The 25,672-nt window shown below is 35.5% G+C and overlaps 1 protein-coding gene across 1 annotated transcript in view; it reads left to right on the plus strand.

The window, feature by feature from the left end:
* The window catches only part of LOC123559757 (TBC1 domain family member 23-like), a 36,836-nt gene continuing 11,164 nt past the window's right edge, over positions 1-25,672 (plus strand). Inside the window, exons 1-6 of the mRNA XM_045351829.2 lie at positions 1-155; positions 11,639-11,747; positions 14,176-14,281; positions 14,877-15,081; positions 15,621-15,744; positions 16,521-16,692. Of these exons, the coding sequence (XP_045207764.1) occupies positions 127-155; positions 11,639-11,747; positions 14,176-14,281; positions 14,877-15,081; positions 15,621-15,744; positions 16,521-16,692 (745 nt within the window). The 5' untranslated portion in view covers positions 1-126. The remainder of the gene's footprint in view (positions 156-11,638; positions 11,748-14,175; positions 14,282-14,876; positions 15,082-15,620; positions 15,745-16,520; positions 16,693-25,672) is intronic.

A 25,672-nucleotide genomic window follows, 5' to 3' on the forward strand; every position in this document is an offset into this window, starting at 1 on the left:
CCTTCATAAATTTGTCAGTTGTGTCTTGTTTTTTGTACCTGAAAATCCAAATATAAATTTTGTTCCTGATGTTTGAGTTTGAATTTTTGCGACTGTTCGATTTTTGGCAAACACGTCAATCCAAACATGGCGGAAGTGCCAGACGAAAATGACTGGTATTTAAAACTATTTGTTACTTCATTCCTGAAACATATGCTTTCTTTCAGTATTCGTGTTAGGTTTCTAACTAAATATTGTGCATAGAGTTACTAAGTCGAATCTCCTTAGAAGTAAAAAGGAATTTTGATTAAGTTTCGGATAACTTCTGTTTTCGGATAGATTTTTCAAGCGTTTCCATTTTGTTTAGAATAGACAGCAGCCTGCTGAGCAGGGCCTCCGCTGTCGATCGCCAATGTTGCCATTTGTGATATTCTAAGAATTTGGCGCTAAATTTTGCGATTTGGCGAAAATGAGTGGCGCACATTATTTTTGGGGTCGCTCATGTTTTCCTCTGAAATGAAATAAGCGGTCAAGAATTGGTTCTCGATACATGTGTTTACCTAGGCGCTGGTTGTATACTTTGTATACCAATTACCGGGATATACATATTAACGCGAATGTCCTGTTTTGACACTTAACATGAAAAGTGCTTTACATTTTTTCTCTCATTATTTATGCTCAATGTGCTTAGATTTTTAGAAAAAATATTTTTAATAATTAGAGTCTTTCTTTTTATTTCACACTGATCCCAGAAAGTAAGGAATTTAGCTAAGTGACTTATCATTATAGTTAATCTTTGCAATTTTTCTCCACTAATTTTCAATGAAGTTCCTTATTTCTGCCCTATCTGTTTCATTCGCTTCCGGTCTGACGAGAGGGAAAAAATTGAGGACTGAATAATTATTTTTTAAATCAAGAAAAATCAAGTGTTTTGTCGGAAATAATTAGTATTTTTAGGGTGTTGGTAACAGATAAAGATGTTCCCCATCATATGAGCGTAATATTTAATCAGGATGGCGTCCCAAATTATAAACAATAAGAATTGTGCCCAGTGTGAAAATGTGCTCAAGAAGTATCAGAAGTGCATGAATTGTCAACTTTGTCATTACTGGTTTTGTCTTGACTGTTCTCATGTATCTTCTAAACTATATGATACTTTGAAAATGAACCATCTACAAAGAACCTGCCCTTTAATTATGATGGTTGCACTTGTCTGCTACCAAAGCTCACAGAGTTTGGTTTGGCCCTTAATGCACAAAAAGAACAGATCCAACAGTGTGAAAAAAAGGTGGACTCTCTTAAATCATCCATTGATAAGATAGTGACAGAGAAAGTTGAGGATGCAATTGATCTGTACAGAGAGAGGGAAGACAGAAAATGTAATGTTATTCTTCATAATGTCCCAGAACCAGTCTGTACAAGTATTGATAAGAAACGGGATGATCAGAATAACATAATGGACATCATGGAAAAGATAGATTGTGAAGGTGTATCAATGAATATTGAACATTTTGTGAGGCTTGGTGCACCTAGAGGTAAGACTAGACTTATTAAAATTAAACTCAAGTCAGTTTCTGACAAACATAAAATATTAGGTAACACCAAATTATTAAGAGCAAAAAATGGAGAGGAGTATGCACATAAGTGGAACAATGTTTTTATAACCCATGATCAGACGAAAACGGAAAGAGAACAAAGTATGAAGCTCAAGAAAGAACTTGATAGACGCAGGAAAGAAGAAAAAAATGAAAATTTGATTATCTTTCGTGGTCAAATTATTGAGAAGAAAGCACATGCAGGCAGAGGAATGGCACCTCTTGCTGCTGGCATAAGTGCTTCGTATTACTGAGAGACATAAGGGGATAAGTCTGTAAATATGTTTTTTGTTAAACAGTTAAGTTAAAGACATTTAAGTTAAAGTTAACAGTTTGTTAGTTTAAAACACATTGAATAATGGCCAGATAGCCAGTGATTGTTTGTGATAGTTTTTAAATATTCAGACTGATTTTGTTCCAGATGATTTTTGAAATATTTTCTCGCGCTGTATGGCATTTTTGTAATTTTTCAGAGTACAATGGTGATTTGTATGGAAATGACTTTGATAAGTATAATTATGGAGATAATTCATCGTCTGATGAAATCATTGATGAAGCAACTGCTATTGTTGATAGTCCTCTGACTGAAACGTTTCTTAAAAGATGTAAATGTATGTACACTAATGCCGACCAGCTACAAAACAAAGTTGACGAATTGCGTATTCAAGTATCTTTGGAATCTCCAGATTTTATTTTTATTACTGAAGTATTACCAAAACTGAATTTAGACAATATTAAGTGCTCTTCTATTTTGTATCACATTGATGGATATACAGCATTCCCCAGCTCTGATAATGGAAGAGGTGTTATTGTCAGGGCTCCGGAAATTTTGATAACTCAATCGGTCCGAAACGAAAATCCTGACATCGGCGCTACCCCACCCACCGCATTCCCAATATTACATATTTTGTAAAACGTGATAGGGTAAAGAAATAAGCATGTCATGCATTAAAACTGAGTTACCAGTCACCGCGCGTTACCATACAATGAAGACAGTTATTCAGTGTTATGTGTGATCGTTACTTTGTTTAAATTTCGATGTTTTTCCGAGATAATACGAGGCATTGACACCGTGTGCGTAACTAGTCTAAAAGCCAACGCACGTGACTTCGATACCGTATACACGGCAGATACTTTGTGATGTTTCCTCATTCTTTGACGGAATTCTATAAAATACAATGCGTCAAAGTGAGTTACACGACACATATTATCTGCTAAACAGCCTCAGTATTTAAAGAATACTCTGCCGCGGACGGAATGTGTACGTTATTTGAACGCTGAGATCGAATTTCCCGCATGTATAGTACCAAAACGTCACGCGGGTTGGCCACGGATATTTCATTTCACTTACGTTGTACTTCAATAAGCAACTACATTTTATAAAGTTATATGTTCTCTTCTGATGTAAACAAAATTTCATTTTGAAACGTTTTTTAAAAGACCGATTTGATAAACAGTGCCACTCCGGTTTTCTTTAACATTCGTGGTTGCCCGTCCATTTTTTTCTTTTTTGTACAGTCGGGTTGCAAAGACGATTTTCTGCATTTGTTTCAACTGGAGCCCCAACAAATGAATCATGTAATTTTTTCAAATCAAGTGATTATAAAAATTATTTTTATCGGTTTCCGTGTGATATCTCATTAAATCAAAGACCTATAATGTACAATTATAGCTCTTTGATTAAATGCAGCAACCATTTGTTTGTTACCGTGGTCAAACATAGCCTTTTGAAATAAACCATCCGTCGGATTCTAAATAAAAGAAGTGGGTCCCCGTCGAAATGATTTGGATCCAGTCAGAAACGTAAGGAAACCAGTCAAAAATGTTTAATACACCGCAGTCGGCTGTCTGCAAACATTAAAGGATGTGCCGCGCGAGCACTGATTGCGTCACGCGCTAATTACCGACCGATTATCAAAGTGACAATCAAACCGATTGACACGTTTATTGATTATCTGAAGGTGCGACCAACAATTTCCTACTTGGCAGGTGATCGTGTATTGAGATATCAGACCGAAATTTATACTTTTCTCCATTTTTACGGGACCGATTTTTTTCGTTTTTTCACTTCACGAATCGGTCTGAAAAGTCAAAAATCGGTCCAAAACCGACAAACCGGCAAATTTCCGAAGCCCTGGTTATTGTTTATGCTAAAACGGAATTAAATGTATCTCCAAATACTTATCTAAACTCGCTTTTCGGTGATGCATCTTGGGTTGATTGGATTACTGAAGAAGAGACTGTGGTTCTTGGGTGCATTTACAGAAGTCCATTGGATGTGAATAATTGTGAAACGGTTAATAGATTATTACATGAAGCATCTAGAACAAGTGAAAATCTACTTGTGACGGGTGATTTTAATATGAAAGACATTGATTGGGAAACATATTCAACGATACATGATGTGGGGCACCATGAACATTTATTTATTGAATGTATGAGGGATAACTTTCTGTTTCAACATGTAAATAACTTTACTAGGTGTAGAAATAACCAGCCACAAAATATACTTGATCTTATCATATTGAAGGATGAAAATAATGTTGAGAGTGTTAGATACCTCCCATCATTGGGTTGTAGTGATCATGTTGTATTATTATTTGATTATGTGTTTGATTATAAAGAAATTTCTCCCGGCCAAGGTTCATATCTGTACAGGAAATGTGATTTATTAGGCTTTACTCAGGAATGGCGTTTGATTGATTGGCAAAAGTGTTTTGAAAATTGTGATGTTAATGAAATGTGGAGTATTTTCGAAAATAAATTTAAGTCGAGTGTTAAAAAATTTGTACCAAAGTCTAAACCAAAGAAAGGTTTTAAACCGAAACCTCTGTGGATGACAGGAGAAACATTAACACACATTAAAAGAAAGCGTCATGCCTGGGATAAATACCTGGCCACACGTACAACTATGGATTATGAAAATTATAAGCAAATTCGAAATACAACAAATGTGATGGGGAAAAACAGTAAGATACAGTATGAAAAACTTACCTCTCAGAAAGCAAAAACTGAACCAAAACAGTTCTGGCGATATGTTAGAAGTAAAACTAAGTCTAAAACAGGAGTGTCAAATCTGAAACGTGATGATGGGGAGTTTGTTAGATCTGATAAAGAGAAAGTAGAACTTTTGAATGAATTTTTTACTACAGTATTTACAAAAGAGAATTTACAAAATCTACCAGTTATTGAAGACAAAAATGTACATGAAATTTTGGATGACATTAATTTCTGAAGGAGAAGTTACAAAATTACTTAAAGATATAAATGCCACTAAATCTATGGGACCGGATGAGATCCATCCATATTTGTTAAAAAGTATGACAGATATATTTGTAACACCACTAACACTAATTTTTCAAAAGTCTCTGCTGTTGGGAGGTATTCCTATGGCTTGGAAAGATGCAAGAATCTCACCAGTATTCAAAAAAGGAAGTAAAACTGACCCAAGCAATTATAGACCTGTAAGTTTGACATCAGTTGTTTGTAAGATGCTTGAAAAAATTATTAGAAAACATATTATGAATCATTTAGATGAAAACAAGTTATTATCAAATGAACAGTATGGGTTTAGAACCAGGCGATCATGTGCTTTACAACTCTTGAATGTTATGGAAGACTGGACTGAGTATTTTGAAGAGCATAATAGTTGGGATAGTGTGTACTTGGATCTGGCCAAGGCATTTGATAAGGTCCCTCACAGGAGGTTGCTGAAAAAGGTGTCATCATATGGAATAAAGGGAAATATTTTGGCTTGGATTGAGGACTTCTTGACAGATCGCAGACAATGTGTGTCCATTAAAGGTAAAACCTCTGGTTGGAGAAATGTTGATAGTGGTGTCCCACAAGGTAGTGTGCTGGGACCGGTACTTTTTATTTTATATGTAAATGATGTCGTAGATGGAATTAACACCAACATTAAAATCTTTGCTGATGACACAAAGTTATATGCACCAACTACAGAATCTGACCATCTTCAGACTGATTTGAACTCAATTGCGATTGGGCAGAAAAATGGGAACTAACTTTTAATGTTAACAAATGTAAAGTAATTCATTACGGGTATGGAAACCCAGAGAAAGAATTTTTTATGAACACAAACAAACTAAAATCTGATATAGAAGAAACAGACCTTGGAGTATTGTTTGAACGCGATTTGAAATTTAGTAAACACATTTCTACTAAGATTAATAAAGCAAATAGTATTTTGGCACTCATAAGTAAATCTTTTGAATATCTTGACAAGTATGCATTCTTGAAGCTGTATACAGCCTTGGTTCAACCACATGTGGAATTCGCTAATGTTGTTTGGTATCCATATCTTAGAAAAAACTTAGATAGTTTAGAAAGACTTCAGAAAAGAGCTACCAAATTAGTGCCTTCTGTTACAAACCTTACATATGAAGAACGTCTTAGGGAATTGAATTTACCAACACTTGCTCATCGTAGAATTCGTGGTGATGCTATCCAGACTTTCAAAATTGTTAAAGGTATAGATGACTGTTCCTTTGAAGATTTTTTCTGTTATTCATCATCTACAAGAGGACACAACTAAAAATTTGAAAAGCCCCGTTGTAGAACAACCTTTTGTCAAAATCAGTTTTCACGTGGAGTGATTGACATGTGGAATCGGTTGCCTCAAGAAGTGGTTGATGCCAAGGATGTCCATAGTTTCAAGACCAGACTTGACCATCACTGGCAGGGAGACATGCTGTACCAGTTTTGAGAACAGAATAGATGTTGTCAGGACAACTTTTGTAACTAAGTACTCTTTATCTGTTACCAACACAACTACCAAATTTGTTTTGAGAACTTACAGTAATAACGCCATAAATAAAGTCCGAAAGAAGAGGGGCTTAAAAAGGACCTAGTCTTTACTTCAGAGCCCAAAATCATCCTACAGGTATCCTACAGGTATATTTAGTTTAACCCATTGTAAATAGAAATGCTTTCTTTGCCTTAGATCAACTTAACAACTTCTTTAGATTGAAAGTTGAAATTCACGGTAATAGGTATATGCCAGAAAATGCTAAAATTCCCCACCTCTGTTCTTTGAACGACAAAAGCAGGGTTGGCAAAAACTCGGGTTTTAAGCATATTGCCCAGCCCAGTGGGTAATACTGGGAAAACCCGGGTTTTACTGGGAAATAATGGGCAATACTGGGCAATATAATATTTCAGTTCATACTACAATACATATTTCAACACTTTAGTTGACTTACAACCCATATGATATAGTGATAGTAGTAACACCTGTATGCCTAATGCTCTAATACTTATTAAAATCTATTGAATAGACATTATTATGATGTTTGAGCAATTATTGAGCAAGATTATGGGATTTAAGTTAGAAGTGTGAATAACTTAAATCTGGCCATTTTACTTATGAAAAGTTTCCAATTTAGATCACATCATATAACCATGAAACTTAAGGACTGTCACTCTGTGTGGAATTGAAAATTACTGTTACTGAGGAAGATTATAAAAAGATTGCAAAATGTAAAGACTTTGGCACTGCTGTGGTTAGTACCAAAATTGAGAGACTGAAAACTCATAGACTGAAATGTTGCAGTGTGTTGGTTTTAGATCAGCCTTAGACCACTCTGTAGGGTAGCCAAAAAACAACTTCTATATATGCTGGCATCTTCTGTCAATTGAAAGGGTATTTGCAAATTTTAGTTTTATTCAGACAAAACTCAGAAACAGACTTGGGATCGAAAAAACTGCAAAAAACTTGTGTTTAGTTACAGAATGCTTCGTGATAAAGAAGAACTAGACTGTTAGACTATCATGTTAAGCAAAATCTAGTTGTGACCTAGAGAGATCATTCAATATGTGATCACTGACAGTGTATAGATTATATAAACAAAGTAATATTGTATCATTTATAAATTCATGTATTTTTAACTATAAGTGTTGAAGGGTGTTTACTTTCACATAAAAATTATTTTGTTGTGTAAAAGAAAATGATGATTTTGTTCATAAAACTGTTCTGTCAGCTACCTATCACTTCCCCAATGGTTTCAAAGTAAGTAAAACTTAATGTTAGAATTAGCTCTCATCTTACATAAACTCAGTAGTTTTGTTAAAAAAAAACTTCTTAAAGCCCAGTATTGCCCACTCATTCAGTTTTAGGAGTATTTCCAAACCGGGTTTTCCCGGAAACCTGCCCTGGGCGGGTAGTCGCCAATGCTGGCTGGACAAAAGTGGAACTTTTACCTGATGTTTTGACGAATATTTTGCCAAAAATCTAAAGCTAAAATATAAATTAATTAAACAGAATAAGATTTATCCTTTCATACAGTCATTTTTAGCTCATCTGATTTTTTGAAAAAAAAATGATGAGTTATTGTCATCACTTGAGCGGTTGTCGGCGTCGGCGTCGGCGTCGGTGTTGGCGTCGGCGTCTGCGTCGGCGTTGCCTGGTTAAGTTTTATGTTTAGGTCAGCTTTTCTCCTAAACTATCAAAGCTATTGCTTTGAAACTTGGAATACTTGTTCACCATCATAAGCTGACCCTGTATAGCAAGAAACATAACTCCATCTTGCTTTTTGCAAGATTTATGGCCCCTTTTGTACTTAGAAAATATCAGATTTCTTGGTTAAGTTTTATGTTTAGGTCAACTTTCTCCTAAACTATCAAAGCTATTGCTTTGAAACTTGGAATACTTGTTCACCATCATAAGCAGACCCTGTACATCAAGAAACATAACTCCATCTTGCTTTTTGCAAGATTTATTGCCCCTTTTGGACTTAGAAAATCAGTTTTCTTGGTTAAGTTTTATGTTTAGGTCAGCTTTTATCCTAAACTATCAAAGCTATTGCTTTAAAACTTGCAACACTTGTTCACCATCATAAGTTGACCCTGTACAGCAAGAAACATAACTCCGTCTTACTTTTTGCAAGATTTATGGCCCCTTTTGGACTTAGAAAATATCAGATTTCTTGGTTAAGTTTTATGTTTAGGTCAACTTTTTCTCTTAAACTATCAAAGCTATTGCTTTGAAACTTGCAACACTTGTTCGCCATCATAAGCTGACCCTGTAAAGCAAGCAACATAACTCCATCCTGCTTTTTGCAATAATTATTGCCCCTTTTGGACTTAGAAAATCATTTTCTTGGTTGAGTATTATGTTTAAGTCAACTTTTCTCATAAACTATCAAAGCTATTGCTTTAAAACTTGCAACAGTTTTTCACCATCATAAGTGGACACTGTACATCAAGAAACATAACTCTATCCTGCTTTTTGCAAGAATGATGGCCCTTTTTAGACTTAGAAAATCATGGGTAGGACAATATTTCTATTACACAAAAAAAATCAGATGAGCGTCAGCACCCGCAAGGCGGTGCTCTTGTGTTATAAATAGAGTCCATTGAATATTAAGACTCCCGGTAATTGGTATAACCAGTATAACTAAAATCAATAAACAGTCTAGGCCATGTATTTGTGGATTTGACTATTGATATTTTCGGCTATGTTGGGTGACACTTTGAGAAGATAATTGCGTTAATATGTGTGAATTGGTAATCAGTCGGTTATAAAAACATCTGCCAACTTGTATATTTGAAGTATGCCTAGGATTCACCAAAATTAACGACAATTACGGCATACTTAATGTGTTTGGATTTTTACAAAAAGACCGACATGTATGTTTGTGACATGCAGTTGTATGACAATTTTTAGCTCACCTGAGCAATGCTCAGGTGAGTTTTTCTGATCGCTTAATGTCCGTCGTCCGTCGTCTGTCGTCTGTCGTCTGTCAACATTTAGCTTGTGTATGCGATAGAGGCTGTATTTTTCAATCAATCTTCATGAATATTGGTCAGAATGATAACCTTGATGAAATCTAGGCCAAGTTCGAAAATGGGTCATCTTGGGTCAAAAACTAGGTCACTAGGTCAAATCAAAGAAAAACCTTGTGTATGCCATAGAGGCTGTATTTTTCAATTGATCTTCATGAATATTGGTCAGAATGATTGCCTTGATGAAATTTAGGCCGAGTTCGAAAATGGGTCATCTCGGGTCAAAAACTAGGTCACTAGGTCAAATCAAAGAAAAACCTTGTGTATGCGATAGAGGCTGTATTTTTCAATTGATCTTCATGAAATTTGGTCAGAATGATTGCCTTGATGAAATCTAGGCCGAGTTCGAAAATGGGTCATCTCGGATAAAAAACTAGGTCACTAGGTCAAATCAAAGAAAAACCTTGTGTATGCGATAGAGGCTGTATTTTTCAATTAATCTTCATGAATATTGGTCAGAATGATAACCTTGATGAAATCTAGGCCGAGTTCGAAAATGGGTCATCTCGGGTCAAAAACTAGGTCACTAGGTCAAATCAAAGAAAAACCTTGTGTATGCGATGGAGGCTGTATTTTTTAATTGATCTTCATGAATATTGGTCAGAATGATTGCCTTGATGAAATCTAGGCCGAGTTCGAAAATGGGTCATCTCGAGTCAAAAACTAGGTCACTAGGTCAAATCAAAGAAAAACCTTGTGTATGCGATAGAGGCTGTATTTTTCAATTATTCTTCATGAATATTGGTCAGAATGATAACCTTGATGAAATCTAGGCCGAGTTCAAAAAATGGGTCATCTCGGGTTAAAAACTAGGTCACTAGGTCAAATCAAAGAAAAACCTTGTGTATGCGATAGAGGCTGTATTTTTCAATTGATCTTCATGAATATTGGTCAGAATGATTGCCTTGATGAAATCTAAGCCGAGTTCAAAAATGGGTCATCTCGGATCAAAAACTAGGTCACTAGGTAAAATCAAAGAAAAACCTTGTGTATGCAATAGAGGCGGTATTTTTCAATTGATCTTCATGAATTATGGTCAGAATGATTACCTTGATGAAATCTAGGCCGAGTTCGAAAATGGGTCATCTGGTATGAAAAACTAGGTCACTAGGTCAAATGAAGGAAAAACCTTTTGTATGCGATAGAGGCTGTATTTTTCAACTGATTTTCATGAAATTTAGCCAGAATGATTACCTTGATAAAATCTAGGCCGAGTTCGAAAATGGGTCATCTGGGGTCAAAAACTAGGTCACTAGGTCAAATCGAAGAAAAACATTGTGTATGCAATAGAGGATGTAGTTTTCAATTGATCTTCATGAAATTTGGTCAGAGTGATTGCCTTGATGAAATTTAGGTCGAGTTTGAATATGGGTTATCTGAGGACAAAAACTAGATCACTAGGTCAAATTAAAGAAAAATCTTGTGTATGCGATAGAGACTGTTTTTTTTTCAATTGATTTTTATGAAATTTGGTCAGGATGATTGCCTTAATGAAATCTAGGTCGAGTTTGAATATGGGTCATCTGAGGTCAAAAACTAGGTCACTTGGTCAAATCAAAGAAAAAACTTGTGTATGTGATAGAGGCTGTATTTTTCAATTGATCTTCATGAATTTTGGTCAGAATGATTGCCTTGATAAAATCTAGGTCGAATTTGAACATGTGTCATCTAGGGTCAAAAACTAGGTGATATCTAAGAAAATGCTTGTTTTATCACAAGAGACCAATTTTTTGGTCCAATCTTAATGAAAATTGGTCAGAATATTTGTTTCCATGAAATCACTAGGTCAAACATGTTTTACACTGTTATGGTGTGTTTCTTAGGTGAGCGACCTAGGGCCATCTTGGCCCTCTTGTTTAATTAGTATGAAAGATACATATTAAGTTTGTTACTTTTTGCTGATGTTTTAGATAATTTTCTAATTCGTCAGTTAAATCAAGATTAATTTAATAAGTTAAAAATTGTCAAGATTTTAATGATGGGTGTGAAAACAGAACCACGGTGTCAATAGACTCAATTGGTATCCTAGCTAATTTCTTTAAAATGTTCAGAAACTTTGGAAAATAATGTAAATAAAAGACAGTATGGATTATAGAAATCTCATGACAGTTTAAGTTATATTCTACTTTAAATTTAGAAACTGAACTTTTTATTTTGTATTTACTTTTACAATTATTCAGTACACATCGACAATCGACAGCGGAGACCCTGTATATGCTTTACTGTTTGTTATCTTATATTTGTTTTTGTAAATTTAAAAGGAACAAAGAGTTAGAAGAAGCGTTACTACAGGAATGTGATTTTGGGTCATTGCGCAATATCTGTAAGGGTCGTCCTGTACCACAGAAACACAGAGCAGAAGTTTGGCAGGTTAGATGATATTTCCTCATTATTAATGGCAGGCTGTATGATATTTCCATGCTATTGTTGACTTATTATATAATGTTGGCAGCTTGTATGATATTTTCTTCCTATTTATTGCAAGTTATGATTATGTCCCAGTGTACTGTATTCTGTGTACCTGGATAGTACATAGCCTATGAAGTTGTGTACCTGGAGTTATGGCCCTTGACTTAGTTGAAAATATGCATAAAAGGGCATAATGTTTGTGGCGCATGAATTGTTAAATGAAATTGACCTAGGGTCAATGAAACATAGTAGGAATATTCAGCAAAGCTGTGATCCTGGAGTTTTGTTTGGGATTTCTGTCCATCACACCAGAGTGACGGCCCTTTATTTAGTGGAAAAAGATGCATTAAGGGCATCAAAGTTTGTTTTCCATTTGTCTCAAAAGTGTTTGACCTAGAGTCATAAATCATTAGAAAATTGTAAAATATCATGTGAAGTTGTGCACCTGGCCCCAATTTCACGAAAAAACTTAAGTAAATACTTAGTTAAGTCTGTTATTTTAAAATTGTGCTACTGCTTAAGCTATTGTTATTTAATGTTGATTTTTTTTCTATACCAATGTATTTATAGCTAAATTAAACTATAGTTAGAAGTATTTATCTGCAGTCCTTATTTAAGTTACCCAAATATGATATTTCTACTTAAGCACGATATAACGAACTTAAGTATTTGCTTAAGTATATTTCTTATTTTTATACTTCATTTTCTGTAAAATTCAGAACTGTTGTGCTTTGATCTATAAAATAGTCATGTACGGGTCTGATATAGATGAAAAAGTCAACACTCATGACGCATAAAGGGCAAAAACAAGCATTTGAAATAACAGACTTAGCTAAGCAATTAATTAAGTTTTTTCGTGAAATTGGGGCCTGGTGTTCTGTTTGTCAGCTTTACTTAGCCACACCAGTGTAATGGTCATTGACTTTGTGAAAAATAAACATTAAATGTTTACACGTTTGTGTTGCATGTATTGTAAAAATATTTCATTTAGAGTCATGAAACTATGCACAGTGACAGGAAGTGGCCCTGGAGGGCACTAGTGTTCTATGGTCACACTTTTAGCTTTTATTGTGTGCGCAAGGGGCCCAGGTCTTATAAAATGTATTGATTTAAAACATTTATCTTAGATGCTTTTTTATGATTTTATTGATACGTTGTCTATATGACCATTGTACATTTGTACATGTCTTATTGATTTAGTAAATTTTAAATAGTTGGAGGTGATTACGGTATATCTATAAGGACAGACACATGACAGTGTCTTTATAGTCACATATCTAGTAATAAATACACTGGCAAATATCAGAACTTATGAGAAAGTACACAAGTTCTCAAGTAAAGATGTTCATGTTGTAATGTACTGTTTGTTGCAGATATATAGGATGTTCATGTTGAAATGTACTGTTTGTTGCAGATATATAGGATGTTCATGTTGTAATGTACTGTTTGTTGCAGATGTGACGTTCATGTTGTAATGTACTGTTTGTTGCAGATGTGATGTTCATGTTGTAATGTACTGTTTGTTGCAGATATATAGATGTTCATGTTGTAATGTACTGTTTGTTGCAGATGTGATGTTCATGTTGTAATGTACTGTTTGTTGCAGATATATAGGATGTTCATGTTGTAATGTACTGTTTGTTGCAGATATATAGGATGTTCATGTTGTAATGTACTGTTTGTTGCAGATAGGATGTTCATGTTGTAATGTACTGTTTGTTGCAGATAGGATGTTCATGTTGTAATGTACTGTTTGTTGCAGATAGGATGTTCATGTTGTAATGTACTGTTTGTTGCAGATATGATGTTCATGTTGTAATGTACTGTTTGTTGCAGATATGATGTTCATGTTGTAATGTGCTGTTTGTTGCAGATATGATGTTCATGTTGTAATGTGCTGTTTGTTGCAGATATGATGTTCATGTTGTAATGTGCTGTTTGTTGCAGATGCGATGTTCATGTTGTAATGTTCTGTTTGTTGCAGATATGATGTTCATGTTGTAATGTTCTGTTTGTTGCAGATATGATGTTCATGTTGTAATGTTCTGTTTGTTGCAGATGCGATGTTCATGTTGTAATGAACTGTTTGTTGCAGATATGATGTTCATGTTGTAACGTGCTGTTTGTTGCAGATATGATGTTCATGTTGTAACGTCCTGTTTGTTGCAGATATGATGTTCATGTTGTAATGTCCTGTTTGTTGCAGATATGATGTTCATGTTGTAATGAACTGTTTGTTGCAGATGCGATGTTCATGTTGTAATGTACTGTTTGTTGCAGATGCGATGTTCATGTTGTAATGTACTATGATGTTCATGTTGTATTGTGCTAGTAATATACTGTTTGTTGCAGATATGGTGTTTATGTCTTATTGTACTGTTTGTTGCAGATATGTCTTCAAGTTCAAGGTAAAGGTGATGCTCTCTCATCATTTGACGGATTCTTTGATCTACCAGAACAGGCACAACTTAGAGATGACTGTACACAGTTAGTTGGTAGGTTAAAATGTGTCTTAAATTTACAATTTCTTTCATTTCTTTTACTGAACTATTCTTTAGCAGTTACAATGTATTTGATTTTCAGCAAAAGTAGAAGGAAATTCCTCACAACTGTTAATAATCGCATCTGAACAGTGATACTTTATTTTGCTAGCGATGATTTTGCAACTTATTATTTTTGCGAATATACTATCCATTGTTTGGAGTTCAGATGCAAAGGAATTATATTGCTAGGGCCAACCCAAGTGATATACTGATTAGCACACATCTGAAACACAATGATTTTATTCAAGGCAAAGTCTCTGTTTGAGACATATTATTTCAGTTCTAACACATGTAAAATGTTACTATCTACGTTCTTAACAACTTTCACCAAATATTTGCCTGTTTTGTGCATTTTTTTTTCTGTATGCCACTTTAATGTTTTACACGATGACGTAATAACTGTGACTTGCTATCAGTGAATTTGTTGAATAATAATTTTACACTTTCAGTCTTCTTTGTTTGATAAAAAAATTAATCTGCGTCATGTTGGAATAACCAAGTATGAATTAATTTGTAAAATTATTTATTTATCTATGTAAAATTTCAGACAGACTAGGTAATGATGAAGAAGAGAGAGTTTCGGTAGTTGGAGATATTGAGTCAATAATCACATTCTTTTGTAAATCCCGTGGGGAGACGTACAGGAGTGATAACGGCTGGCTTGATATTCTACAACCCCTGTTGGCATTGAAACTGAGTAAAGCAGAACTATATAATTGTTTCTATGCTCTCACCAACAAATACATCACAAGGTTTGCAACTTCTGCTTTTGCATAAGACAAATATTTTCCTTACGATTATTGATATTAAAATCTGTTCTGTACCACATTGGACCCTTTGACTTTGGTACGAACTGAAGACATGTAATGGGATCCAAGCACATTAACTGTGTTTTTGTTAATTAGGCAAAAAGTAGCACTTGGGAATTTGAAAGGATTTTCACAGCAGTTATCTGGTTTTCTCATACCATTGGTGAATGGTTTTGATTCATCTACGGAACTCTTTTGATTTTTTTGTGTTTTTGTTTACTTCTTAAAAAACAACATGTCACAGAGATATTGAAGCTCTGGTATTAACAGTACTTTTAAAAAAGAATTGTTGTACAAAATGACTTGTGATTAGCAAAGGTGGACAAACTTCAATTCAATAGCTATTTCTACATATTGAAAAATCACAGACATTGTTGAAATATGATGTAAAAATAAGGTAAATTGTAAAAACCTACTATGTAAAGGAAAATCATACTCACAGCCACTGTTGTATAATTCATGGCTTTATTTTTGTATTTCAGAGACTGCAGAAAGAATGGCAAACCATTCCATTTATTTCGACTGCTGCTACAGTATCATGACCCAGAGCTCTGCTCTTTCCTTGATACAAAACGCATCACTCCTGATATATACGCACAATCTTGGGTAAGTCATTTACTGATTTAAAGCAAGCAGAGTTTCAGAAATCTGCAAATTTATCTATAGTCTATATGGGAATGTGACTTTGTGCATAATGCATGGCTTAAACAAATGGAGTAATGTTTCAATGCCTTAACATTCTGTCATGTTTTTAACAAGTAATTCATTAAAACAGAGAAAATTTTCATGTCACTAGGACTATAACTACTGTGTTAAAGATTCCCATGATAACAGTTACTGCAGCAGTATTTTCCAGCTGTCAATTTGATGTTTAACATTCCTGCTAGCCATTAATCCAGATTGCAAGTCGGTGGTTCTATCCAGATTAACATTCCTGCTAGCCATTAATCCAGATTGCAAGTCGGTGGTTCTATCCAGATTAACATTTCTGCTAGCCATTAAGCCAGATTGCAAGTCGGTGGTTCTATCCAGATTAACATTCCTGCTAGCCATTAATCCAGATTGCAAGTCGGTGGTTCTATCCAGATTAACATTCCTGCTAGCCATTAATCCAGATTGCAAGTTGGTGGTTCTATCTAGAGACATCTGGCATCTTTGCCTGTGAATAAAAGCTGATACATACCGGAGTGACAAAACAGTCATTATTAGGCTTTGAGGAAACGAAACATTTGACAATCATAATTTGTGTGAAGACGTAATGACACAAAAGCAAATGAGCTTTGTATGCCTGTTTATTTATATATACCATTGCATTAATATCAGACTTAGGCAAGACTTTATTATGATGACCTATTTGTGATGGGATTTTTTTCTATTTTCAGTTTAGAAGTTTATTTGCCTCCGTATGTGATCTAAAGGTAATACTCAACATGTGGGACGTATATCTACAAACATCTGACCCATTCCTGTGTTTCTTCATGGCACTTGTCATTCTTGTAAATGCACGAGATCAGCTACTTTCAGCGGAGGATAAAGACAAACAGTCTATTGTAGGTCAGTGTACAATCCACAAGTATTTGGCCGATTTACAGTCCCTTTTCAGCTTAGAATTTAGATGTCCATTTGAAAATTCGTGTTCAATTCTTTTTGCATACACAGATATATAATAATAAGATACAAGCCAAGTTCTATTTTTAGCTCACCTGAGCAGTGCTCAGGTGAGTTTTTCCGATCGCTCGATGTCCGGCGTCTGTCTGTCGTCCATCAACATTTAGCTTGTGTATGCGATAGAGGCTGTATTTTTCAATTGATCTTCATGAAATTTGGTCAGAATGATAACCTTGATGAAATCTAGGCCGAGTTCGAAAATGGGTCATCTGGGGTCAAAAACTAGGTCACTAGGTCAAATCGAGGAAAAACCTTGTGTATGCGATAGGGGCTGTATTTTTAATTGATTTTCATGAATTTTGGTCAGAATGATTATCTTGATGAAATCTAGGCAGAGTTCCAAAATGGGTCATCTGGGATCAATAACTAGGTCACTAGGTCAAATGAAGGAAAAACCTTGTGTATGCGATAGGGGCTGTATTTTTCAATTGATCTTCATGAATTATAGTCAGAATGATAACCTTGATGAAATCTAGGCCAAGTTCGAAAATGGGTCATCTGGGGTCAAAAACTAGGTCACTAGGTCAAATCAAGGAAAAACCTTGTGTATGCGATAGAGGCTATATTTTTCAATTGATCTTAATGAATTTTGGTCAGAATGATTACCTTGATGAAATCTAGGCCAGTTTCGAAAATGGGTCATCTGGGGTCAAAAACTAGGTCACTAGGTCAAATCAAACAAAAATCTTGTGTATGCAATAGAGGCTGTATTTTTCAACTGATCTTCAGGAAATTTGGTCAGAATGATTGCCTTGATGAAATCTAGGTCAAGTTTGAATATGGGTTATCGAGGTCAAAAACTAGGTCACTAGGCCATATAAAAGAAAACAAGAAATATCTTTAAAAATGATGGTCGGCGAATTGTAATAAGGAAAGAAGTTTATGAATTTTTCATCTAACATTCATCTTTCATCTAACATTTTTCAAATTGCAAAACTAAACACCTCACTTTAACAATTTAAATGCTTCTCTTTTAATTTTTCGCAAAGGAGTCGTAGGGTTGCAATTTTGTTTCGTTTATCCTTAGACGAATAATTACAGCAGTAGTTTGATGAAGATTCATGAAGCGGTTCATGAGAAGAGGTCATTAAACCTGTTTATATTTTTAGCTAAATTGGTCCCTATCCTCATTTGTAACAAAAAAGCAGGAGACCATACGATATTGTTACACATTGAGTTTGATAAAAATCCATTACATTTTAGTGGTTAATGCGAAGAAAGGCATATCTGCTTTTAGCTATAGTGGTCCCTAATAAGGCCCAAGTTCCTATATAAATAAATTTGGAAGAGGACCTTACAAAATGATGCTCCAGACCAAGTATGACAAAGATCCACCGAGCTGTTCATGAGACGTTGTATAAAGGCATTTCTAGCAGCCCCTAATAGGGGTCAAAAGTCCCAGCTGAACAAAGTTGGCTGCGGGCCTATTAAAGATGCTACAAATCAAGTTTGATCAGAATACATGAGAAAAAAATCAATTAAAGGATTTTTTTATTTATTATTTTTATTTATTTCTAAAATAGGCCAACTGATCCCGCTTTAACAAATGCATATTCGCTATTCATGAATCTTTGGACAATGACGTCACACCTCTAAAAAAGTGAAGGTCAAGCAAAACATACAATTGTAATTATTTCAATATTTCTGTTTCATAAGCAAAGTTTGACCGTAGTCATATCACATAGATAAACTGTATGCAGCGTACCTTCATTTCAGTGTTTTGTTTTGTTTTGTTTTATTCATTCTTATTTGTTTACGCTGCGCTGCGTAGTTATGACTGTTTCCAGTCTAACTAATCAATCGTAGGCCCAGCGAGATTTGAATTTTGAGACCAGTTGCCAGATACAGGTCGGCGCCTGGATCGATTCCAAAGAATTAGATTCATATGATATAGTTAAAAAGGGACCTTGATTCAAGGCCCGGGTGTTATTTTTGAACATGTCTGGGTCTTGGCTGGAGTATTTATTGTTATTATATTGTTTTTAAATGTTATACCCCCCTAAACTGTGTCATAATTTCCGAAATAATAAATAGGTTATAAAAGTATTTAAATTTATTAAATTTTGTCATCCAGGGTAAGAGCCGCGACTACCTTACTAACACTCCTGAAGCGCCTGAGAAAAACTGCCACTGACCATGAACTACATCTATACTCTTAAGCTTTATTTTATTAATATCAAAACTTTAAAAACATTAAAACTTTAAAAATACGTTTAAAACATAGCCTCTATATACGTCCGATTGTTGACAGTACACAGGTTATTTATAGATTACACGCCACGCCTACTGCATAAATGTGTCATATCGATAAATATGCTTATTTTATATTCTCGTAAACATTCAATGTGTTTCACCGATACCGTTTTACTATATTTTTAAAATGCTGTCATTTTGTCATTTTTTAATGTTTTTCAGTTCTGTTTTTTGCACTTTATAGTCCAAAGTCTGAATTTAATGATTATATCGGTATTAGTTACTTTACATATTATATGTAAAAGATATTTACAATCGCGCTGTATGAAATTTTGCGGTTGTTTTTATCAAAATTCGACCGTTTCTACGTGATTTTGGTCATTTTAATGATATTATCTTCCTAAAAGTGGTCTAGAAATATAGCTATATGTGTTCTTTAGCGACTCTGCAAATTTAAAGATAAAATATATATTAATAAATGTTTTACACGCGAATCCTGTGTACCCGTCGCCTAAATTACGCGTAAGAATTTTTACTTAAAATTTACCTGTTTACCTGTTGTTTGTTTACCGTTGTGTGTCGACGTCTGTATGTTTCCGGATCATCATCACTACTGGATTTTCCTATGGTGGCGTCTTTCTCGGACTGGGTCATGCTTATGCATGCCACCATAGGTCCCTATCACATATATACAGTGCTGACCAATACTTTATATTATTTTATAGCTTTATTTGATATTGGTTGCTTATGGTTTTATGATTTTATTACTGTTATTATAGAATTTGTATAAAAAAGTTAAAATTGAATAAAAGTTGGTTAAAAAGCTAGCTAAAATTTGATAAAATCAGAGTCGACCTTTGCCGAAAAACGAAAACACAAAGACTCTTATTTCTGATTTTTATTTTGCCTAAAGTTTTTAATAGAATTAAGTTATAAAAATATATTTAAAACTAATTTAGTAAAAACAGGTGACCATCCTTGCCGAAATGTAAAGTGTTTGCAAGGATGTGTCTCCTAGTTTTAAAATCATTGTCTAAAATTAGCCTAGTTATGGCTTAAAATTACGTATATGTTTAAAATCCGATCAATTTAAAAGATACTGGTTGCTAAAAGAGTATTTGGCCTTTTGATTTTTTATATAAAACAATAAAAATAACATATGTATATATACATTTTAACAACTAAAAGTAAAATACTATAATATAAATTATAATTTTAAAAAACCTCTTTCGGGCTTATTTTGGTATACTTCATATACAGTCGCTCCTGTTACTATGTTATTCTTGAATTTATTTCTAGCTGTTCATAGTTGAGGCCCGACCCTAGCAACTTTAATAGATAGCGCCCTTCACCCTGAGGACATATCGCCTGTATTGACCGCACCATGCCGTTAAGCCTTACATGGTACCCCCAGACGGGGTGCATATAAAAGCTCAGCCCCCCTGGTTATTGACGCCATCTCTTTTGAACGAAGTTTAGGATTTTAACATGTTTATACACGTTTCCCCTGGATTATATTATCTCTATTGACCGCACCAGTGCCGTTAAGCCTTACATGGTACCCCAGAGGGGTGCATATAGAGATTCAAACCCCCTGGTACTTTGTGATATTAAATTAAGGCCAAAGTTGTAAAATTCATTGTTAGGTCGGGCCCCTCCTATGTAATGTTTATGTTTTGTTTATATTTTGTTCAAGTAACCTATTTTGGTGATGAAATGTATTAGGAGGCTGTAGACTGCTGCTCGACTTCCTTTGGAGGGAAGAGGAGTGTTTTTCTGTCTATACAGACCAACCCGATTTTCAGGAGTCCACATTCAAGTTCCAATCTGTGTTCTGCATTTCGTGTACACTCTTTGTGTATGTCGAAGAATACGTGGTTGAATGTTTCGTATTCTGTACAGTGTGGGCATAGATGTTTGTCTGAGTAGTTCTCCCCCAGCCCAGACCGTTCCGCCCCACCCTTAACCTGGTAATGATCTTATCATGGCCGGTGTTTGTGCTATAAATTTGCATTTTACTGGGGATATGTTCTGAGAGGGCGCAGCGCATTGTGTCTTGTTGTAGCCATCTCTGTCTAAAAAACCCCCTTGATTTGGCCTTTATTATGCTATTGACCTCAGATACTGCTAATTTGACCTGTTTTGGGGCTCCATTTTCGGACCCTTGCTTTGCTAGTTGATCGACCCTTTCGTTCCCTGATGCCTACATGACTTGGGACCCATATTAGGGAAACATGTATACCTATTTTACTGAGATGGCTGATTTTATGAATAATGTCAACTATTAAAATCAGATCTTGATTGTGACCTGCCTGTATTTATTGATTGTAACACAGACAAACTATCTGTAAATATAGCTATGTTTCTGGGCATGTTTTCGGGTATCCATTTCAGTGCATGTTGGATGGCTGTTGCCTCACACGTGAATATGGAGACCCTAGGTCTAGTTTGAGAGCCGACGAGCAAATTTCTTTGCTATAGGGATCAAAGACAACAAAGGCCGCGCCCGCTTTATTTTCGCTGGGATTTTTGCTACCGTCTGTATATATATGGTAATGTGACCTATAATGCTTCATTATATGCATTTCTGTTATATGTTTGGCCTGGGTGGTATCTTCTGTTTTATTAATGAAGCATTTAAGGCTTAAGTCGGGGGTTGTGGACCATGATCCCAGCATTATATGAAAACACCGGCTCTTTTTATATTTACTTCATTTAATTGGTATTTATCTAGTAACCTATTAACCTAGTGTACGGCTGGGTTCTAAGCTCTTTCCTACCAGTGTGACCGTTTCTAACCCTTTCGATGGTACTGGGGCATTCTTTCAGTGCTTTGATTGTATTATTTATGGGCAGATTTTCACCTAGGCGGCTTGACCTGGCCCAATATTTGAGCATATTGACCTCTCTTGTTATATCTAATGGTAGCTGGGCCGTTTCTACTAATACTGCCATTTTATTAGTTGTTTTATATGCTCCAGTGACTACTCTTAGGGCCTTACTTTGTATTACATCTAGCCTTTTTAACTGAGATTTGCAGGCTGACGCATATGCTGTGCTACCATAATTAATTTTGCTCAAAATTAAGGAGTTATATAACATGAGTTTAGTTTTCTTATTAGCTCCCCAGTTTGTTCCTGATATTAGTCTCAAGAGGTTAATATCTTTTTCACACCTATTAACTAGATTATTTATATGATGGTGCCACGTTAAATATTGATCAAAATACATTCCTAAGAATTTGGCGGTCGGTGCTATTTCAAGAGTTTTACCACATAATTTAAGTTCCGGCGTTACTTTATTCGATTTTGCTAGGACTTTAAGATATGGTTGCCGGCACACCATTAGCACTTGTGTTTTATTAGGGTTGATGGTGAATCCCCATTCATTACTCCATTTTTCTATTACCTCAAGGACCTTTTGACCTTTTAGTAATGCACTATGTGGGTTTGGTGATGTTACCCATGTGGCTCCATCATCTACAAATTGGGCAAGTTCGGTCCGGTCACCGGGAGGGGACTGTTTGTTGTGTGCATCTATAGCCGTGTTTAGAGTGTTCATGATGAGATTAAAGATCAGTGGACTAATCACACTTCCCTGGGGTGTGCCATTGTCAGGTTCTACTGTATCTGACAAATGGCCATTGAACCCTTTTCCTTAATTTTTCTGCCTTCCAGGAAATTAGCGATCCCTGTAAGCATTCTCCCCTTAATGCCTAGAGATATTAAATTCAAGAGAGACCCTTTATTCCAATGCCTATCAAATGCATTACTTAGATCTAAAATATGCCTATTAGGTAATAACCTTTCCGATGGGCCTCTTACAGTCTGATTCGAAGCGAAGGAGGTGATCTTCGCACGAATGGGCTTTCCTACATCCTGACTGATATGGGGGAAACAATTATTATTTTCAATATAAGTTTCAAGTCTTGGTTTTATCATTCTTTGCATGACCTTGGTGAGGGTTGACGTTAGGGAGATGGGGCGGTATGAAGCAGGGTTTGTTTTTTCCTTATTGGGCTTAAGTATTGGTACTATAATGGCCTCGCCCCAGCTTTCTGGGGTAGAGCCTTCTTTCCAAGACTGATTATAAAGCTTTAAGAGTTTTTCTTTGGCATGTATTGGTAAATTTTTGATCATATCATAATGGATCGCATCTTCGCCTGGGGCAGAACTATTACATTGATCAAGGGCCATATTTAATTCAAGGAGGGAGAATGGTTTATTATACTCAATATCGTCATGTGGGGCTGTGTTATTTTCATTGTAGAGATTGTATTCTTGCTCTTTATATTGTTTATTTGCCAAAAATTCAGCACTGTAATTGTCATTACTGCTGATTTTCTTATAGTGTTGCACCAGAAAATTTGCCTTATCTTTTTCCATAACCACCGGATCGTTGTCGTTCAGAAGTGTACCAATAGAGCTAGATGATTTGCCTCTAAATTTATTGACAACGTCCCATACTTCTTTTGATGTTGTTTTATGGTTTATTTGCGTTATGTACTTTTCAAGACTGGTGCGTTTTGCTTTTTTAATGATCTCTACTGCCTTATTACGGAGTGACCTGTATTTTTGCAGGTTTTCATCATTCTTATTTCTGCTATAATTTTTCCTAGCATTCCCCTTTGTTTAACTGCATTTGCGCAATCCTCAGTCCACCAGGGTATAACCTTTTCCTATTGTTCTTGCCTTTGACCATTGGTATACTCTTTTTACTAATACTATAGATATCATTTATAAATTGTGTGTGATTTTCATCCACTGTCTTGCCTCAGTGTTATAATGGAAATGCCTGATTGCGAAGTACATGATATTGGTCCCAGTCTGCTTTACCTATCTTATATTTGCGGGTGGTATGAATCGCCTCTGTTTTTATTGAAAATTCTAATCCCAGCAAATATTGAAAATGGTCACTGCCAAAAGTATTATTGATAACTCCAAAGAATGCTATTGTGCCAATGTATGAGAAACTATTGCCAAATCTATTGCTGAGTCTTTTTGATTGGTAAATCACTTAGCCTTGTTATATTTCCATCATTTAATACAACTAGATTTTTCTGTGATAATAGATTAACATAGTCTCAGAGGCCGAGTCACACCTTGGATCGCCCGGGGGATTCCAGAGTGGGTTTTTAATGTTGAAATCTCCCCGAATTACTGAGTGGTTTCGTATGTTAGAGAACATTTTTGATAGTGTTCTTCGGTGTTATGTTTTTTTATATGCTACATAACAATTATAAATTGTTATATTTTGCTGTGACCATATATAGTTATGCCGTTAATTTCATATTCATTGTGAATTATTGATCTTTCGACTGTGAATTTGATGCCCTGTTTGACATATATTATTGTACCGCCTCCTTCTTGATCTGTGCGTTTTTGATATGTGGCAATTTCATAGTCATAAAGCTTTGGTGGTGTTATTTTTTTGCCATATCTAAACGCTTCCTGGATACACACGGCATGTATTGTATCTGTGGATGACTTAAGGAAGCTGTTTAATTCGGTGACCTTTGTATTTTTGTCCCCTGCAAACCCCCGGGCGTTCCAAGACATAATATTAAAATTACAATTACCTGCCGTCTTGGAATCTACACCGGACATTATTAATTAGTTAATTAGGTGGGGATCATTGTTTTACATTTTCGTTTTACTTAACAGTGATGTCACCTAATAGGGACCACATCCGGCATACCACTGGGGTGGTGGTGGGGGTGATGTGGGCCCCACCGAGGGCGTCTGCGACCTATTGCACCCTGTGGCCTTACATTTCTGTTCACGTTACTATAATGTCTGGGTCCAGATACCCTCTTGTTGTGGTATCTGGGTGCACTGGTATTTTGTGTGTAAGTGGGTGGGGTATGTGTTTGTCCCGCCACAGTCTCTTGTGGTTGGTCTTGTTGTTCTGGTGTGATGTCGCCCTTTGATATTGCTTCATCAAGCATTTGTTCGATTGTTTGGCCATCAATATCTTGACCTTGTATCTTAGTTGCTAGTTGCATAATGATATCTTTAACCTTTGACTTGTGTATATATTCGTTTAAGTTTTGTGGTTGCTGCGATTGTGTTTTATGGTTCGGTGCTTCTGTTGATGTGAGACCAGCATCTTTCATTCTGGCCTCATATTTATGTTTGATTGCTGTGTTTTTGTTATGTATGCTTTGCAAGTAGTTGGTGTACACTACACAGCCTTTGTATGCAGCGCTATGTGGTCCATTGCAGTTAGCGCATTTCTTTATATCGCGGTATTGACATTCATAGTGTGAGTGTGGGCCCGCACAGTGTGGGCATATTGGTTTTCCTGTGCATTTGTTTGCAGAGTGCCCGTGTTTTTGACATTTATTACACCGGAGGGGAGATAACAACGATGGGTAGACTGGTACATGGGTTCCGTCATTCAGTTTCACCTTCAACGGTGCATTTTCTGAACTAAATGTGAGTTTAATTGTTGCTGACGGAACCTTCCTTCCATTAATTATTTCGAATCCCCGGTGATAAACTTTGATGTTATTTTCGCTGGCAAACTGCTTTATGTTGTCATTGTAGTTTATGTCTTTAACTTGTATGACTCCTTTTGATATTTTATTTGTGTTTTGACTGGAACGTTTGTCAGATATCAACGGTTCCAGAGTGAAATCATATTTATCAAACGTAAACTGCTTAGCCAGGTC

The sequence above is a fragment of the Mercenaria mercenaria genome, chromosome 10 (genome assembly GCF_021730395.1).
Source record: "Mercenaria mercenaria strain notata chromosome 10, MADL_Memer_1, whole genome shotgun sequence".
In the NCBI taxonomy this organism is placed as follows: domain Eukaryota; kingdom Metazoa; phylum Mollusca; class Bivalvia; order Venerida; family Veneridae; genus Mercenaria; species Mercenaria mercenaria.